Source organism: Calliopsis andreniformis, chromosome 12 (genome assembly GCF_051401765.1).
Source record: "Calliopsis andreniformis isolate RMS-2024a chromosome 12, iyCalAndr_principal, whole genome shotgun sequence".
NCBI classification, from domain to species: domain Eukaryota; kingdom Metazoa; phylum Arthropoda; class Insecta; order Hymenoptera; family Andrenidae; genus Calliopsis; species Calliopsis andreniformis.
Window position 1 is genome coordinate 2,202,987 of NC_135073.1, and position 19,390 is coordinate 2,222,376.

The window sequence follows — 19,390 nt, forward strand, 5'->3', positions numbered from 1 at the left end:
CTCCTTTCGTTAATAGAGGTTTCTACGACAATAAATTTTCGAATAGAAATTACCTGTTACTTTGAGATTAGAAAATATAAAATCGTTAGTAGATAAAATTAAAAAATGTGTCTCGATAATTGAACCCTTTCGGAAATAGTGGAACATGTTTGTCCCACTTTTTTTCTACTGTTGAACCTAAAATGACATTGGAAGCCTCGTTAACAAAACAGAAGGTAGAAATAAAAGATGCTCAATAAAATTTGGCAACGCGCTTGCAATAATTTCCGATATCGGAAAAGGAGTTTATTATAAGAATTCAACATTTTTTTATTTTATTAAACATTTAACAGCATATTTTCTACCAATAGTATTTTTTCATATTATGTTAAAAACTTGATAAAATAAAATTTTGAGATATGATACCCCTTATCTCCACATACTGCCTCTTCCCTTGACCAATGTTATTGAAACTTTAATAGAATCAATGTTCCATATACAGAAATCACCATACCAAATTTCATGAAATTCCGATAACCCAATCTAGAGATATAAGGCTAAATAAACGCTCGCGCGTGCCCACACACACACAAACTCTTCAGTTATCGGTCTTTTGGTATTTTTGGACTCAACGGATCTCAAAACATTGAATAATTCAAAAAATGTGGGAGTGGGTCAAAATTTGACCCATGGAAATACTTTCCCCTCTTTTATATCATAATATATCTAGCAGTTCTAGAACAAGTTTCTAGGTTCTAGAGCTATCTACCATTATCTAAAAGTAAAAATCATTCGGCTACGAAAGAGTTAATTTTTATTTCACGCCCACGTTTGAATGTTTCGTTATTTTGGTTTCCTTTTTTCATTCAGACAGTATTTAATACTTCGGTTATCCTTGTTTCAGGAATACTCCGCGGAAGCGGTGTCCCACGTTCACAAGTACCTCATGAAAAACGAGGTCCCCGTTAACTTATTCGAGGTTGGTCCCTCGCGATCTCGTATCGCTTAATTCTAGCTAACGTTAATGATCCAAATTATAAATCGCAAAATCGGTTGCATTTCCAGCCATATATCGAAGAAATTTTTAATCACTTGAGGGGAGAGCCATTTAAGAAGTTTCTCGAAAGGTATGTGTTATCAACTAACGAGAAAAAGACAAGTTACGAATCTCTTTCTTTCCTAAAAGATGCTGTTGTATATTTCCAGCGAAAAGTACACTCGCTTTTGCCAGTGGAAGAACTTAGAATTAAATATGCAGGTAAATTTGAGCAATATTTTAATGATGTTCGAAAATCACTCGAAACAAAACCAGTCAAAAGTTCTTTGCCAATTTATACAACCTTGAATCGTATATACATCGAAAGATGTTGCGACCTGAAACGTTAATTACGCTTATCTCAGAAGTAAAATACCAAATAAAATGGAAAAGGACTTTTCGACATGGTCTGTAGAAAGGAATTATATATTTGTGTCTTTAAATACAAAATAATCAAAAATGAAATTCACCAAGATGGAACAGGCATCAAATTGTAACTTGTTTGCTGTATTTAAAAATAGTTTTGATTACTTGTTGCTTCAGTTAACAATGAACGACTTCAGCGTGCACCGAATAATAGGCAGAGGCGGTTTCGGAGAGGTATACGGTTGTCGGAAGGCCGACACCGGCAAAATGTACGCAATGAAGTGCCTCGACAAGAAGCGTATTAAAATGAAACAAGGGGAAACTTTGGCACTCAACGAAAGGATAATGCTCTCAGCAGTCAGTACTGGAGTAAGCCTAACTTAATAATGTACAATAAGAATAATTAAAACAGTATAATAGATGTACAGCGTATTTCCAAGTATGTGAGACATTTTTGAAGGATAGGTTCTAGACGCACAGATAATGAAAAAAGTTCAAATGCACATGTGCCCGAAAATGCATAGTTTTTAGGATACTCGCTATTTTATATTGCGTAAAATGCTATCCTACTACTTTTCTGCACGATGTACTATTCTTTTTAAGGTCCTACTAGGCTCAAAGGTATTCCAGACTTTAAATGAGTGACGCACAGTCATGAGTCTTAATGCAAAATAGCGTATAAGTAAAAGACTAAGCGTTTCCAGACATACAGTGTCGGCTAAGACTAGGGGACCACCACACCTTTGTAAGAAGGTAAACATTATTGAACATTTAATAGATATCTAATAAAGAAGAATAATTAGTGAAGAAGTCACCATATTAAATCTGGATAGAGATTAAATCGTTATAGGATTAGTCCATTTATTAACTGTATAAAAGGTAATAGGGAATCAGGTGGTACCATACTTTTGGCCTGCAGTATATGTGTACGTGACTTTTTTCATTACCTTTGTGTCTGGAATCTATCCTCTAAAAATGTCCCACATGTTTGAAAACATCCTGCATAAACCTAAAAATTTACAATTTTGCCTATTTATGTATAAAACTACAAAAACGAAACGTTTTCATTCGAATACTACAATCACAGTTTCCCTACTTCTAGGTAGATTGTCCGTTTATAGTGTGCATGACGTACGCTTTTCAAACACCAGACAAACTTTGTTTTATTTTGGATCTGATGAATGGTGGCGATCTTCACTATCATCTCAGCCAACACGGGATGTTCAATGAACGAGAGATGAAATTTTATGCGGCAGAAGTAATATTAGGACTAGAACACATGCATCGTAGATGTATCGTCTACCGAGATCTGAAACCCGCGAATATCCTTTTGGACGAGCATGGTCACGTTAGAATATCGGATTTAGGATTAGCCTGCGATTTCTCCAAGAAAAAACCACATGCGAGCGTGTAAGTAAGGGCAAATGATTACAAGTACAATAGTAAGTTTCTGTTAGGTCATTCTATAAAAACTGTTGTTTCTCATTTCACATCTTGTTACATGTTAGTGGAAATTTGTTGAGAAAGGGGTTGAAAAATTATTGAAAAGACAGAAGACAGTCGTAGAAAATACAACGATTCACATATCAGTAATTAAGTATAACTCTAATTATTGATTTTCTTGAAAGTAAGATAATCTTTAATGACATTTAAAGAATGACCTAATATATGAATCGGTGACTTGAAGAACAGTACAAAATCAAAATCAACCATTTTCAAATAATATCAAAACTATATTTTAGAACCAAAGTGTATTAAGTCACATAGAAAACAAGTGGACCTAAAATACGGTCTACGCAGAACCACACGTTAGAATTAAATATCTCAAAATGTAGTTTTTGGGCTTGTACTGTTCTTCAACTCGTTGATTCTATTGTAGGTGCGAGTTCTATTAATGAAAAATGTTACCTTTTAGAGGGACACACGGATATATGGCGCCGGAAGTGCTCTCGAAAGGTGTGACTTACGACTCCAGCGCAGATTGGTTTTCGTTTGGTTGCATGTTGCATAAATTATTGAAGGGACACAGTCCATTCAGACAACATAAAACTAGAGACAAACATGAAATAGATCACATGACTCTAACCAAGGTGAGTGTACTATATTTTTACGAATGATTCTGTGTTGAATGATATCGTCATTTCAAGAATATTATTCAGATTTATCATTTCTCAAACGAAGGATCAAAATACAGTTCTCATTATTGTGACTTTCGAGTACACACAGTGTTCATTTGGAAGAATTTTCCGTACGTTTCACAAGCATTACAGCTAAGTTAATCAGGGGATTAAACTTGGACTGACACACTAGTGAAGCTAGTTATAATAGTTGCAAAACGTTGAGAAAATTCTAACAAAAGGACACAGTTTAGTATGTACTCGAAAGCTACAACAGCTAAAAAGTTATAACCCGAAAGCCTCGAACCTCAACAAGATCAATACGTCACAACTTTAATCAGATACTCACACTATGGGAATACTTTCAGAACGTCGAACTACCAGAAACGTTTTCACGAGACTTGCGCTCACTTTTGGAAGGTTTGCTGCAACGCGATATCAACAACAGACTTGGTTGCCGAGGGAGAGGAGCAGATGAGTTAAAAGAGCATCCGTTTTTCAGTGGTATTGATTGGCAACAGGTTTATCTTCAGAAATACACACCACCGCTTATACCACCGCGTGGCGAGGTAAACGCTGCGGACGCATTTGATATCGGATCTTTTGATGAAGAAGATACAAAGGGTATCAAACTGACCGACGCGGATCAAGATCTGTATAAAAACTTTCCTCTAACCATCTCTGAGAGATGGCAGGCTGAAGTTGCCGAGACTGTTTTCGAGACAATCAATAATGAAACGGATAAGGTAATAAAGTAATTATTAATTCGTTGAACAATTTTCTATCGTTCTATTTTTAAAATTAACCAGTTTCTTCTGTTTTCTTATTATCGTAGTTGGAAAATAAAAAAAAGGCAAAGCAAAAACAACGATTCGATACAGACGAAAAAGGTAGTATAATGGATACTTTTCATTGATATTTCATATATTTCATGGTAAAAATGACATATTTTTCATTATTTGTTAAATTGTTTTTTACAGGATCAGATTGCATTTTACATGGTTATATTAAGAAATTAGGTGGTCCCTTTGCAAGTGCGTGGCAAACGCGTTATGCGAAACTTTATCCTAATCGGTTAGAATTGCATCCTGAATCCACCATGAAGCCTGAACTTGTATTTCTTGATCAGGTAAAGGAATAAATAAGAAAACTAATCATGGTTACAAATTAAAAATAAAACCATAATCTTGGAATATTATAACTTTATCTTTAGGTTGAGGAAGTCAGTGCGGATCTCCAACACGTGAAAGGAGAACAGTGTATTGTTGTCCGTACGAAGGACGCCAAAATAGTACTTACAAATCCCGTAAGTATAGATCTATAGTTTTAGAATTTATTTGTAAATTTTATGTGAATCATATACATTACAATAAGGCTGCAGTTACTACAATGTATGCGTTTTTGACGAACTGATATTCTGACGAATGTGTCTGAACTTTTGTTCGTCAAAAAACGTATCCACTGTAACCGCAGCCTAACATCGTAATCGTTACCCTATATTCATAATTTATTCTTAAATATTGGGTAAAAGATCCAATTACTGACCCCAACTTAATTACTGTCACTTTCTAAGCTATTTTACTTAAAATAACAAATAGACATTATGAAATTCTAGACAAAAAATTAGCATACAATTAAAACCGTAATTTATCTGCGAGAAAAAATATCACTTCTTTTTTTCATTAATTTTTGGAAGACACTCTCTTAGAAAGGAAATGAAAAATAAGGCACCAAAAAATATAAATTCTTAGATAACTGAAGCGTCATGGAAGATACTAACAATAAGTAATAATTTAGGGATTGATTAAATTTTTTTATTTAACATGTGAGTGATAATAATTGAGTGATAGTAGTAGCTCCTGAGATACTATTGTTAAATCAATAAATTTTTAAATAACAGTAAAGGTTTTGAGAATCATCAAATTTTTTGTTTTAAATAAACAAATTGAATAATGATAAATAGTAAGAGAAACGTTGATAAATAAAAAGAATTATGCAATAATGTCAGAGTCATTCTTTAAAGTAATAGTAATTGGTTCTCTTACTATAACTCTAATGTTAGATTGCAATTCAATTAGCTAACCTATAAATTAGTATAATGGAAGTGCTATGACCACACACAAATTACAAACTTGCACGTAGTAGAGACAACAGGTATTTAATTGTTCTTTTTGTAGGACGAGATCAGCCTAAAAGAATGGGCGTTGTCGCTAAGATCTGCGCACAAGTGTTCAATGGAAATGTTAGGAAATATGGCAAGAAAAGCTGGCAGGATCTATGGGACTGAACGAGACGCGGTGATCCCGGCGATGCAGCGTTCTACAAACGGCAACTAGTCCATTGGAAATACCTGCACGTCGTCATCATACTCCAGTCTCACTGCCTCTCAGCAGCAGCAACAGCAACTTTTTTTATACTGAGAAATCAACGCAGAAAGATCATAAGAGAATTACCAGCGTGATCGGCACAAGAAGGCAAGACCTCGTGTAGCCGGAAGTATCTAAGTCTCGGAACAGCTCCAAAGAAAGCACTCTAAACGGCGGCTAGCGTCGCGCTGTTATATAGAGACTCTAGGAAGTAGTATCATATGAACCGTCACGTCGTTATATTTATACGTTAGCTATATGTGCAATGTGACGTAGGAACTAGCAACTGATCGATGCGCATCGATACACATACTCTCACAAACGCAAGATCCATACACATACACATACACACACATAGAATAATACAGAGGACACGAGAATGCAACCAGTAGTGTATTATTGTTACATCAATACGAGATATGTCTTGGTTCCGATTATACTTCTACACCAGTTCTATATTGCTCGTTTACTTAATTTATTTACTAATACAAGGCGATTTTATATTGTCGTTACGTAACGGTGATACACGCGTAAATTCGTTTATTTATTGTGTTGAAGAAGACAAGGAAAAGACGGAAGAAAAGCTCAGAAGATTACACATTGTCGGTAGTCACCAAGGATCGTTATGTAATAACTGTGTACGCTCGACTGGGTTACAGATGAATTCGCCCCGGCAATAAAATTATGCAACAAACGAAGATGCTAATACACTTCTTCATTTTATTTCACCTTTGATCCAGATTATGAGAGTAAATAAATAGAAAATTGACTATGTAGAGGAATTTTCTACGATGTAATGTACAATTTCTAACAATTTTTTGTCTTGAAAATCACTGCGTTTGAATATAATTTCAATATCTTCTTAACTATTTTCAATGATATTATAAGAGTATTCAATTTTGTTAAACTTTATTGACAAGCACTATTAATTATAAGCAATCTCAACTAAATCTAATGTCTCGTATAAAATAGAGAACTTTAATTATATTAATCATCTTAACACTAATTCCTTTCGCTATATTTTATTTTTCACGAATTTCTCTTAAAAATAGAGTCAGTTTAGGGTCTACATTCACCAATTTAAGCCTTCGTTCTAAAGCCCCAAAGTCCACCCGCTCCAGCCACGAGGGAGGATCAATCTGCTTTTGTGGAAGAGGGCATAACAAACGTTCTACGGCAGCACACAAACCGCACCAGCTTCTGAAAGTCAGCGGTTCATTGATCTCACCAATTACAGATTTCAAATATCCTTCTTGTTCTTCAGTTATAGGCTTTCCAATTACTTCTCCAAGAGCTTCGCGAATATCACTGGGCGAAATGTATTTTGTTCTTCGCAACATATCTTCCTGAAATTTATTGAAAATTCTGCCAAAAATTAATTTTCTTCCCGATGAAACGAAAACATGTTTGCTGAGATATCCCAACACTGTTAAATCTGGAATAAGATGTCATCAAAACTCTCAGGAAATTTCCAATATGTATTACACGTACCTCGTAGACTTTCACTGTCAAGAATTTGAAATCGAGCTGCTTGGCGAGAAAACATTCGCGGTGTATTCGCTATTGTAGCACTTGAGATTGTTTGAAATCCTCGTGACCGTGAGCGACTTTCTCCTTTTACTCTTAGAGCTTCTTCGAATGCGATTCTTCTCTAAAATTGCACAAAAAAATTGATTTAACATTATATTTCACGATGATGAATATACATTAACTACAGATTGAATTCCAAAACCGTAGATTAAAATTCTTGAATCAGAACACCCAAATAAGCACTTCATTTAAAAAAAAATCTCAAGTAATAGAAAAATAACTGAATTATTTTACAACTAAAATACTACTACACTTGAATCATGTAGAACCATCTCAAGTTCCATATAATTCTTGTCTTAAAAAAGTCTTTTTTTACCTCGAAAAATAACAAAATTGCTTTATTAACACAAACATAGATGGTATCTAGTATTTTCAGATAAATATGTTCCCATCTTTCATATTTTAGCAATTCAGTATTTTAACAAATTAAAATAAAATTCTCTTACAAATAGTTTTTATTTTTTGCCCTCGATTATTTTAATTTATATTTACAGCATTATCCATAATAAAATGATTCTGCTGATAATCCGTTATTAAAAAAAATTGCATCGCGAAAGATTACATTGTATCACATATAATCTCACCCTAACTGAAAATTCTGCTTCAACCTTATCCCAGTCTAACTCCCTGGACAAATGTTCCAATATATCTGAATCAATAAAACTAGAAGGTGTTGCAGATGATAAGTTAATTAGTGTAAAGGTTTTCTTAGGAGATGATGATAGATGTTTTATATCATCATTGGATGTATGAATTCTAAAAGAAGAAGAAAAAGAAAAGAATAAAATAAGCACCCAATGCTTACATCTGTATTAAAACAAAATATTTTACTAACGAAGTCCTTCTAGAACCTTCTCCTATATGTGATACTTGAGTTTCAGTGGGTTCTAATAAATCACAAATTTCTGTTTGATGCCTATGACTTGAATTCCTTCTGCCTTTCCGTTTGTATAACCGTTTTCCTCTTCTATTTGTGATTATAGACTTCTTGTTTACTCGTTCTGCTTCATCTTCTTCTGTATCTGTGCTGGAATTCTTAATAAGTATAAGAATTATATATTAAATGTACATTATACTGCGTTAATGCTTTGTATTTATGTATATCTTCCTTTGAGATCTCTTCTTACTCTGTTTATTCAACCATAATGTAAGATAATTAACTTTTCTTATCCTTCAAATTGACGCAATTAAAATAAATTTGATTTGATTATCAAGTACCGGTTCCTGTTCAACTACACTCGGATGTGATGTTGGAATTTCTTTTGTTGCCTTTGGAGAACGAAGTTGATGTCAAGAAGAAACTGATTTATTTAAAAAAATCCCAGGTTTTCGAGGAGTTGGTGGCGGTTCTAAGGTTAAAGCATGCCAAGTAAAAGTGTCATTTTCCTAAAACCAAACTGATTTTGCGTTATTCTTATAAATGAGAGATATTATGACCGAAAATTGTAGTGTACAAATAAAACCAATAAATACTATTTGCTTTTTTGAATTTGCTCTGAGATCTAAGACCAGCGTAGTACGTTCTCGTGGATTGCAAGTTACAGGGTATTCTTCTTGATTTAATCTATTTGTTAAAGCCGGCCCACTAGCAAGGGTGGGTGTAGGAGTCAATGGTCTTGAATCTGTTTCTGTGTATTTTCGAAATAATTCCTCTGGAACAGTTGCTATTTCAGCGTTAGCGATTTCTGTAGACCTAACATTTTCACTTGGGTCAACTACGTTTGCTCCAGCCACTAAGTTTGCCCTGATCATATCCATTTCTTCTGGTAACAACAGAGCTTTTCCTTCGGTCGCCTAAAAGACATAAAATGTAATAATGAATTTTGAATTTTTAAATTTAAAACATAAATTCTCTGTCTTTCTTTACTATACCCATAAATCTTTAGCTCTTCTGAGAATCTCTTTTGCCTCACAATCTGCTGGATGGTTACATAAAACAGAGCAACCATAAGGGAAAGGATTGAAAAGACCAGAAAAAGGTCGAAGGATAAAAGGAGCTGACTTAGTAGATCCTGAAAGTTCCACATGCTGCAATCAACAAGATATTTATTGATACTTAAGATACAACTTTTATTCTTTAATCTGTTAATTAATTTTTTCATTTCTCTGTTTACACATTTTTTATCAAATTTGCTAGATTTTTTCTTTGATCGAATTAACCGTTCAATTTTAAAAAGACCTCTTTCATTAAAATCGGTTAAATTAATTAATATTTAAGTCATGTATTACAGTTTCTAGAAAATACCTTTGGCTTAGGACGACGGACCGGTCGAATGCGAGCTTCCAAAAGACCCGTGGCACTTGCAATTCCAGGCATTGCTTTTATTATTTATGCAGTTATTACACCGCGTGGAGAATATCATGCATTCTAATCACTGTAAGTCAGTGGTTGTCTAGAAACCGCGTTGCTACGCATTCTGTTGAATCAATCTTAATGAAAAATCGATGAAATCTATCGCAAAACTACTACATTGTTCAACTATAATATTTGTAAGGATGAACACATTCAAAATTTGATATAACATACTATTAAATAGTTCGAGAAATGATAAAGAGACATAGTTAAAAAATAATAAAGCAATAAATTAGTTAGATACAAAGAAGTTTATTCATTTTTTTAATGACGTAATTAACATTTCTTAATTCATCTTTTAATATTTATACTTTAAGCAATTCCTCCAAGTAAGGATCTTCTTGCTGATGGCCAGGATATTTCTTCTTGTATTTCAAACCAGTAACGATAGTAGAACTCTTTGGAAATGCCGTTTTGCCATTGAACATAGTATCCATATCTAAAATAATGCCAATAATAAATAAAAGATTAATTTATAATTGTAGGTCTTATTTTTAAATAAATATGTAATATTTCAAATTAACTTACCGGGATGAAAGCGAACATACTCGTAATTAATATGCAAATTCTTTGGTAATTCTAAATTGCGCATTACATCCAATGGTGTTTTGTTATTTACTGGGATTTTGTAAAATTCTTTTAAGTCACCTAAAATATATATACATTTGTATTGGAATTTTTACTAAATTTTGATAAAAATTGGTAAAGTCTAGAGCTACATTATTTCTTAAATTGTTAGCTATAGTTTAGAACTAATTATAAATAATATTCAGAAATGATATTCTTATTTCAAAATTGATCATAAACGTTCAATTTTCGATCAATTCAAGTTTCAAAGATTCAATCATGATTTGCTGAAGACAATTATAAGAGAAAATTAATACAAATAAAATACATACACCTATATGGGGTTTTATAACTTGCACATCGGAAATAAGTTTTAAACTGAGCATTTTTTAAAAACATAATATATAAAACTTGGATAGCATTTAGCGAAAAGTTACACTTACAGATTTACTTACAAAATTGAACGTACACTTATGTACATATTAATTTAAAATTATCGAGAAAATAAATACAAACATACATACTTGAAAGTGAACACATAATATTTATTATGCCCCTATATTTTAAGGAATAAGTAATAAAGAAAATTGTTTAATACCATGAAGTACATACAAATAAAAATAAAAAAGCATATGTATTTTTCGGACATAAAATTGAGCGTATACACATAATAATTTTTTTAAATTACGCGCGTTTATCGTATATTGATGACAATTTCATTGAAAGGGAAATCCCCAAAATTTTCTTTTTTACGTGCAGTTGCTAAAAAACCAAAATGGAATGACTACCTGTTGTCGGTCAATTGAACATTATCAACGAAATACCTAATTAGAGGATGAAAATTAACATTTTTACAGGAAATTTTATTGCAAAATTTCGCGAAGGAAAAGTAGTTGGTAGAAAGTTTTCTACCATACAGAAACTTATTAACAAATTTCGATACGAGGGAGCAGTTCGAAATACACCTGGTCGAGGAAGAGTAAAATCGTTTGTGGACAAATTAAAATAAATTCAGGGACGAGTAGCAGAATTTAGCATTGAAAGTTTCTTCGCGAATTAACAAAGAAAATTCAGTCGAAATAATTCGCGGAATGTTAAGAAAAGAAGAGTATTAGGTTCTACGGAAAAAATCAAATATTTCAAAAGCATATAAACAGAAGCTATAGCGTTCGATAAAAGTTGCTATAGCGTTTATAAATTATGATGAAACTTTTTTGAAACTGTATTGATTTCCAAATTTTCTGATGACATAAATGTCAATTTATTTAAATATAACAGAAGAAAACAAATTATATAGAGACCGTCATGTCACTTATAGGACTGCATATGCAGGTAGCAAGAACATCGAGTAAATCGACGATATAATGACCAAAACGAAAAACTTAAATGTCTTAAAAATAAATATAAAAGAATGTTGCTAAAAATGTTGCGGGATTATTTCCATTCGTCGTGTAGAGGGTATAACAAATATAATCGTCGATATTTTAACGGATGGTAGGCGATCCACACTAGAGTACAAAATGTCCTATATCTGATTTACGTTTGTTTTGCAACGATAATGTTTTAGGCCCGTTTCAGAGCTGAGTGGAGTATCCATGGAGAATGCTCCAATTGTTAGTTTAGCATATAGTTATGTTGACTTTAAGGCATTATTATTGCAAAACGAAGACAAAACAGACATAGAACATTTCGTGCTCATAAATAGCGTTATTAATTACTCGTGTTCGTTCAATGTGTACCTCGCTCAGTGCCTGCAAAACATGCATATTCTTTATTTTCACTTATAAATATGTATATAAACACTTTGTGTTCTTTTCAAGCTATTTGTTAATTATTTATTCAAATATAGGGAGATAATAAACAGTATGTTTTGCTCCCAAATATATGTTTGCATTTGTGCTGGCGATTATGAAAGTGATATAAGTCCAATATTTTTTCTAAAATTTCTTTTCGTTGTTTGTAATGTAACTCGTTTCCATGCTATTCGATTAATAAAATAACTCTTTTCAAATTTTGAACTTACACCACTTTCATACTTACCGACACATTTATTTTCCCGTTACCTTGGGCTTGCAGGCTTGAAAAACAAAATTAAATAGTTTATAAACAATTAAATTTACTGCTAGCAAAATTAATAATAATTTAATTAAATTTAAATGCATGAAAAATGTAATATTCCACTTAATAAAATAAAGCTCACTTTAAAATCGTCATTTCAGTAACACATACAAAATTACTGTAAATACAAAACTATCTGCTATGTACCTATCCGTCTCAAAGCCATATAGGTGTTTTATAAAAATTTTTCACAGGACTTTTATTATAGAAATTTTTTAAATGTTTATAATTAGTTAACAATTTCTCATACCTAATATGGGCATAATATAGACATCTATTATTTACAATACCAGTAACTTTATTTTCTTCCTGACAATTATTGCTGTCATTTTAAAACAAAAATTGTCCTTTTCATTGTCTACCCCCAAAACTACCATTATTTCTTTAGTTTCGAGTTAAGAAGAAGAAGAAGAAAAGACGAACTCAGGCAGAGGACAATATCTATCGGGGTTCAAGGAGTAGTGGTAGTTGAAGTGGTAGATAGCAAGTCAAGAAAGAAGGAAATTCCATTACCTATCTTAGAACCATTCGAAAATGGTTTCCATATCTTTTGCCACAAAAATACCATTAATTTTAAAAAAAATAATAGTTACGATACTAGACTACTATTATAAATAAGAATTTAAAACATAACAACATTCGTTACTGAGTGACACATGAATATCTCTCACAGCCGACTCTAGTATTAGCTATGGTCAACGCAAAACAGCAACGCTGCGAGAATCCCATTTTGTACTTGATAGTAAGAGTACGCAGCATTGTATGTCTCTGTCTATCCAGTGCAAAACCGGACTTTCGCAGTGTTGCTGTTTTTCGTTGAGCATGGCTAGTACTAGAGTCGACTATGTATCTGCTTCACCCGATGTATGCATAAATATATCGAATATCGCAATGTCGGTAATTTAAAGCTATAGAACAACTCAAAAATTTCAAACTATCAAAACTTTTGATTTAACAGTATCAAATAATCGTAAATAATTTGTAAATAACGTTCTTAATAAAAGTACTTTTAAAATCATATGTATACTAGAAATGTATACTAAAGAATGTTTAATTCTAATTATCGGAATTTTTTCGAGAATTTCCTGTTAAATTTTTATCAGCAGTCTTACCAATTGTTTCAATGCTGTACAGCATTGAATTTGGAATAGGATGCTGAAGCTCTTGTTCACAAGCTAGGAAAAGGTTGAAACGCTGCAACGGATCCTCAATTTTCGTTTCATCGCTTACCCCAATTGATTGATTTTCGCAAATTTGATTTATCCGGTTGGATACATCTTTGGGCGGATCATACGCTTTTTGATATCTTAAAAATCTAAAATAAGCAGAAAAGCATTGGGTCAAATATGCTAAACATTTATATAATCGCAATTTTAGGTTTTATTTAGTTTAAAATTTTATTAACATTAAAAATACATAACACATTCAATTAATTAAGGATAATAGAAATACCGTAAAAATTTTTCTTTCACTTTAGAAACTAAATCAAATTTTGGAAATGTCTATTTTGTAGATAGTAAAATCATTCTAACTCGTAAAAATATGTTTTTTTAAAATTACCATTCGAAATATCTTGCTTTCACAATTTATTGAAAATACAATGATATTTAATTAATGCACAAAAATAATGGAAAATGTAATATTTTTAACCAAATTTGTTTACAATTGTAGCGTGACTAAAATTACAAAAACAAAATCTTGTAATCATTATTTATATATATTATTTATATATATTATATATATTTAAGCTACTAAAAATTTTTTAAACATTTAATCCTTGATTTAATAACAATGCTATCATATTTTATTCTTATTTTTATATTAACTATTTTTTAAAATATTGCATTTAAAAAAATTATTTTAGACACAAAGTTTAATAGAAATGTATCGACTCTTTTTACTTCGAATAAACTGCGAAAAAAGTCTCATAAAAACATACCTTACCCTACTATGCTTTTTTTAACAGAACATTATGTAATGTAGTTTGAAAATCATCCATATATACATATGACTAGCATCTATTATGACTATATAAATGATAAATCTCAAATATAATGCAAAAGAACCAGAAACCCTAATATTAACGATAACTTCATTAAAATTTTCTTAAAATTAAGATAGTTGCCAAAAAAAATGAAAGTCACGATCACGACTGATTCAAAACGAGTTGTGGAATACATTAAGTACACAAGGATTAAGCAGCTGTTTTGTTTCGAGAATGTGACAGTTTTAGAAACTAATAGACATTGCTATTCAACCTACATACGTTTTCCCTTCTTATTACACTGAAACTACATGTTAGTAAGATACCATTTAAAAATCTAATGTACTTATTATTTCTCCCAACATATAACAATACTTACGTTGACTATGAATTGCCAACGCGATCAATGGTAAACGGCGCATCACTAACAGTTTTACAAATCAATGCGACAATGACAGTATCCATGAAACATGGAGGGTTTTTTAATTAAGAATTTTGTTCGTAAAAAATCTTGAGTCATTTTCATGGCATTATTTAAAAATTGTATCATCGAATTGTACATACAATTTCACACCCCCTCGCCCCTCCCTCCCAGGATACGGGAAACGTATCTGCATACCCCTTGTAATGTGTACTGGTTTTCGAAACACCATGTTCACCGATAGCTATTAATTTCATGCGTCACAAATCAATATCGGCTTTTCTAGATAATCCCAATGCGACTCCTGTCAAACTTTCCGTACCGTGTAAAAGGCTTCGGTTACTTGACGAAGCACGGTAAAGGAGGCTCTCCTTAGAAGAAAGAAGAAGGGAAGGAACGAGATCGATGTTCAATGACCGTATAGTGGTGCCCCCAGTCGTGTTTTCGCAGGATACAGTTATGGCCAATATTGGCCAGGAACGAAATCGAGAATAGGAAAGCCCTATAACTACTAGTATTTCAGTAATGTGCTAAAAATTCATCCAAAATTATAATTATCACAATTATTTGTTCAAATTTAGAATCTCATTCTGTTCGTACACCGAACTAAAGTTACACTTGTACAGAAACGTTCAAAATTGTTTTTAGTGATTATAATATTCCATTTTAAAATAAATTGAAGGCTAAAAAAAATGAAAACGTTATCTTATTACTTTGTAACGAGAAAAAAAGACTAATTTATCATTGTTAATTAGAAAATTGAATGAACACAGTTTTTGGAATAAGATGATTCCAATAAGAACTGACATAGAACGTTAATATATTGTTCATAAATTTTATCTGTATATATTATATTTATTTACTATGATTTACTCTTAACAACTGCGTATACACAACTTAATATATTTCTAATGAGTACCATGAAAATATTTTATTCTATTCTCTGAAAGAATGAACTTTTACGTATATGCGCACGCATCTAAAGTAAATTTTTGTTATCAACGAATTTGTATAATTTTACTTTTTAACCATGAAAAATATCAGAAAACAATATACAGCGATACAGAAGTGTTTTGTTTAGTCGTTACGTCATCTGAAAACGTTGAATCAAATTCAACTTACAGATATTTATGAATCTGATGAGTTAATTTGATATCTAAATATTACCTGTTAAAACTAAACGATATTTACAAAAAAATGATACTTGATACTTAGTCTGATATAATTACACCAAAAGCATATAAACGCAATTAATATTAAAAATATTGAACGATTAAATACGAAATTTGAAATATATCTTTAAAAAACGATTTTAACCTTTTTGAACCGTTAGATTCATCCAATGATTCAAAACTTACAAAAAACTTATATTTTATTATTTAGTATTTTTTCAAAATACAAAAAGAAAGTTTTGATTGCCCTTTTAAATAATATAGTATCTGTCAAAGCATTCGTAGAAATGAAAAATTTTCCTGATATTTCAATTCAGTTATGAAACGTAAGATTGTCATTTATTTGAAATAAAAGTGAACATATGTCCAGTAAGGTTTTAGTAGTGCTTGCAACATTCCCAATCCCATTCTCGGTTACATATATTTACCAAAGAACGAGCTGCACGGGAATGCAGCGAGCAGGGCGCTCGATGCACTAACGTCTGACCTGAGAAGTTGTTAAACGCGGCAGCTGATTGGCTGGCGCGTAAAAGAGAGGTGGCAAACGGCAATATGGCCACAGTGTGTCCTTTGCCAGTTAGTCAGCGGCGCGACGTAACGTTAATATTTCGATCGAAATTGTACGCGAGTTAAGTAAATCGCTTACCCTTTCTCGGCGAGAGATTTCGTGTCATCCTCGAAATTGCAGACTGACCTCTTCACGCGTTTGCTGGACTTTTTACTTTTGAACCGAGTAATATCGTGCCGCAGGCTTGCCTGTAAAATGACGGTGATCTCGTTAGTGCGTGTAGCATACAAGTCGAATTGGTTCGCTCCCAAGGGGGAGTGTGGTGCGTCGGTAATGGTGGTCGACGAGTGTACGTGAAGTGTTTGTACTGACCGTGTTTACGGCAAGGATAGTGGTCGTACTTTTGAAAGGAATCGCGAATAAACCATGCCTGATGAGCGCCGCCATCTTCTTCCTCGTCGTTGAAGCGGACTGCGTGAGTGAGCGGTAGGGAGCGCCTCGGACGGCTGCGCTTGTTGTTTGCCATCATCCGCCATTTTACGATCGCCATTGAGAAGTGAAAACCCTCCTAAATGTTCTCGAATAATAGCGGCCTCGCCGTGTGATTTTCGGGGCTGAGAGAGGCGCGCTGCCGCGAAAAGTGTTGCTAATGAGTGTACGGTGTACAATGGAGAAGCCATGACGCATCCGTCGCATCAAACGAACGGCGCTAGCCTGGAGGACTGCCACACGAATTTCTTCGCACTGGTGAGTGATCAGTGAGCCCACTTTGTTCGATAGAGCCTGAGGATCGAGAATGCATCTTCTCCATCTATTTCAACCTTTGAACGAGCGAACGTCTCGCCTTCGACGACAGGAGCCAGTTGTCTTGACGTCTGCTTAACGGTACCGCAATAACGTCGCGGGTGCAAGCGCCCGGGTTAACCTATATATCGAACAATTCCCGTGGGCAGTACTCGATCGTTCGTGTCGACGTCGGTGTTGTGCATCGCGCCACTCCCCTCCCTTCTCTGCTGCTATTCTGTATATATACGTGCCATGTATATACACGAATATCTATCTATTCTATGTGTACATATATTAGATACCTATGTACACGTACACATTATATAGAAATATGAATATTACATATATAGTATTGGTTACGCGCGCGTGTGTGCGCGTCAGTGGAATTTGAAGTTTGTTATGCGATCCAATGTCATACTTGATTCACGTTGTCGACCCTGAATTTTTCTTTACTTGGAGAACGAATTGTAAAGATCGCGACAGGGTTGAGAACCAGTGGTTATGTTACATTTATCCTTCGATCTTAGTGAGCACCTATCGGTTCGATAAGATCGGTGCTGGTGGTAGTAACTGTTAAAAACGTAACGCTGTTGCCTCCTCTTGTGGTCAGATTAACGAGATCGTCTCTCGTAACGTTCATTTCGCCTTTCAACTCGGCCAGAGATCTGTGTCAGACATATTTACTCCGTTCGAAAGTCCTTATCTAGAAACTGCTACACAGTGAATCTAAAAAACCTCTATTTCTGTGCGCAAAGTTTCTACCGTGTTTACGAGACATTTGAAAAATATGAAAACAATGGTACATCGAACGTGTAGGTTCGGTAAAAGTAAACGGCCTCGTGAAGTTCCTCCTGTCAGGTCATCGAATTTGACAAGTCGTGTATGACGAGAAGTCAAGTCGATTGCAAAAGTAGTTCACGCGTGATGGAGCTTCGGTGCGTTTAACCATTTATGAACGTTGGTCGTAATACTTCCTTCTTCGCGCGTTCTCTTGTCAATTTCGTTTCACTGCGATATCGCTCGAGAAAAATTCCGAGTTTTATCTACGAGTACTTGCATACGAATTCAATTATGTGCACGTAGCGTAGTCTGTCGGTAAAGTAGAAACAGTTACGTTCATTCTAAAATTGAAAGTAACCATATGAAGAAAATTCCGAAGAGCTTCTAAACAATTTGCTTCGTCCTTTAAAGGGTTGGGAAACGCGTTCGGAAGTTCGACCGCCTACTGTAAAGGAAGGTTATATGTATAAGGTCTTTAGACTGCCTCTTTCTCCAGTGTGCAGGTATAACGGTGAGGCAGACACATTTTTCTGTTAGAGTCGCGAGGCCGCATTGCCACGAAACAGTCGATCAGGACATTTCACTCTGAATGGACTTGTGACGTACCTTCGATTCGCGACCGAGTCTGTTCGCGTTCGAGAGCAACGATAGGAGTTGCTTTTTCGAACTTCTCGTCGAAGTATAATTCTGTTCGTCGTTTCGAATTCTTTGTTTCATCGTTTACGTATTTTTCTTCGCTCCATATTTAGGAAAATCGAATAAGTTGTGTCGTGAATGACAGTTATGAGAAAAAGTATGTTTTTGTTTTGACTTTTTACCCGCAGCTTTCTCCTGCGACTGTTCACTGCTCCACGTAAATTCAATCCGAGAAAGGATTTCGAAGACTTTTAACTGTTTATGCGGCGTAATATGACATTCGTCTGTTTGTGTTTCTATTAGTAGAATAGGATATTGATGCATTTAAATATTTAATTATATTTGTATTTAGTATTCTTTATATTCTGGTGTTCTTTATTATTGAAATGTAACGTTGACTAAATTGATGTACTCATAAGTATATGTACTCTAATTATTATGAATACTACTATTTTTTATGAGATTATAGTGTTGGTGTATACAGTGTTTTCATTCCAATTGACATTCAGTTGCCTTCGTTTTTATCGCTAGTTTGTGTGAATCTTCTTATAGCCATTGTGTATTCATGATAAAATTTGAATTGTTGCTGTTAGGTAGGGACAGTGTCCGCT

At 33.6% G+C, this 19,390-nt stretch overlaps 4 protein-coding genes across 11 annotated transcripts in view; 2 read left to right on the forward strand and 2 right to left on the reverse strand.

Annotated features, from left to right (window-relative positions):
- Gprk1 (G protein-coupled receptor kinase 1) overlaps window positions 1-6,570 on the forward strand; it is a 38,070-nt gene extending 31,500 nt beyond the window's left edge. Inside the window, exons 5-15 of the mRNA XM_076388929.1 lie at window positions 884-958; window positions 1,045-1,106; window positions 1,186-1,237; window positions 1,559-1,750; window positions 2,484-2,791; window positions 3,297-3,471; window positions 3,867-4,244; window positions 4,334-4,388; window positions 4,479-4,627; window positions 4,712-4,804; window positions 5,676-6,570. Of these exons, the coding sequence (XP_076245044.1) occupies window positions 884-958; window positions 1,045-1,106; window positions 1,186-1,237; window positions 1,559-1,750; window positions 2,484-2,791; window positions 3,297-3,471; window positions 3,867-4,244; window positions 4,334-4,388; window positions 4,479-4,627; window positions 4,712-4,804; window positions 5,676-5,834 (1,698 nt within the window). The 3' untranslated portion in view covers window positions 5,835-6,570. The remainder of the gene's footprint in view (window positions 1-883; window positions 959-1,044; window positions 1,107-1,185; window positions 1,238-1,558; window positions 1,751-2,483; window positions 2,792-3,296; window positions 3,472-3,866; window positions 4,245-4,333; window positions 4,389-4,478; window positions 4,628-4,711; window positions 4,805-5,675) is intronic.
- A 99-nt stretch (window positions 6,571-6,669) lies between these two features.
- LOC143185719 (uncharacterized) lies at window positions 6,670-9,874 on the reverse strand. The gene is given in 8 exon segments (XM_076388931.1): window positions 6,670-7,299; window positions 7,356-7,515; window positions 8,039-8,210; window positions 8,290-8,489; window positions 8,673-8,840; window positions 8,928-9,248; window positions 9,327-9,482; window positions 9,700-9,874. Coding segments are annotated over 8 exon segments (1,662 nt in total). The 5' UTR covers window positions 9,772-9,874; the 3' UTR covers window positions 6,670-6,886.
- A 165-nt stretch (window positions 9,875-10,039) lies between these two features.
- Window positions 10,040-17,082, reverse strand: Mrpl50 (mitochondrial ribosomal protein L50). The gene is made up of 5 exons (XM_076389766.1): window positions 16,950-17,082; window positions 16,716-16,825; window positions 13,605-13,807; window positions 10,336-10,455; window positions 10,040-10,246 (listed from the first exon to the last, which is right to left on the reverse strand). Exons 1-5 carry the CDS (start codon window positions 17,022-17,024, stop codon window positions 10,113-10,115), a joined length of 642 nt encoding a protein of 213 aa, XP_076245881.1. The 5' UTR covers window positions 17,025-17,082; the 3' UTR covers window positions 10,040-10,112.
- A 101-nt stretch (window positions 17,083-17,183) lies between these two features.
- The window catches only part of Skd (mediator complex subunit skuld), a 33,742-nt gene continuing 31,535 nt past the window's right edge, over window positions 17,184-19,390 (forward strand). For all 8 annotated transcript variants that reach the window (XR_013003027.1, XM_076389756.1, XM_076389758.1 and 5 more), the window contains exon 1: window positions 17,184-17,324. Coding sequence is in view for 7 of the 8 variants with exons in the window: in XM_076389756.1 (XP_076245871.1) it covers window positions 17,256-17,324 (69 nt within the window). In the remaining variant the exon portion in view is untranslated. The remainder of the gene's footprint in view (window positions 17,325-19,390) is intronic.

Coding starts and splice junctions, on each gene's coding strand:
- Mrpl50 (XM_076389766.1), bottom strand. CDS start 17,024: ATGGCGGCGCTCATCAGGCATGGTTTATTCGCGATTCCTTTCAAAAGT. Junction 13,808..16,715: donor AAATCTCTCGCCGAGAAAGG/GTAAGCGATTTA, acceptor TGCTTATTTTAG/ATTTTTAAGATATCAAAAAG. Junction 10,456..13,604: donor GTACAGCATTGAAACAATTG/GTAAGACTGCTG, acceptor TATATATTTTAG/GTGACTTAAAAGAATTTTAC.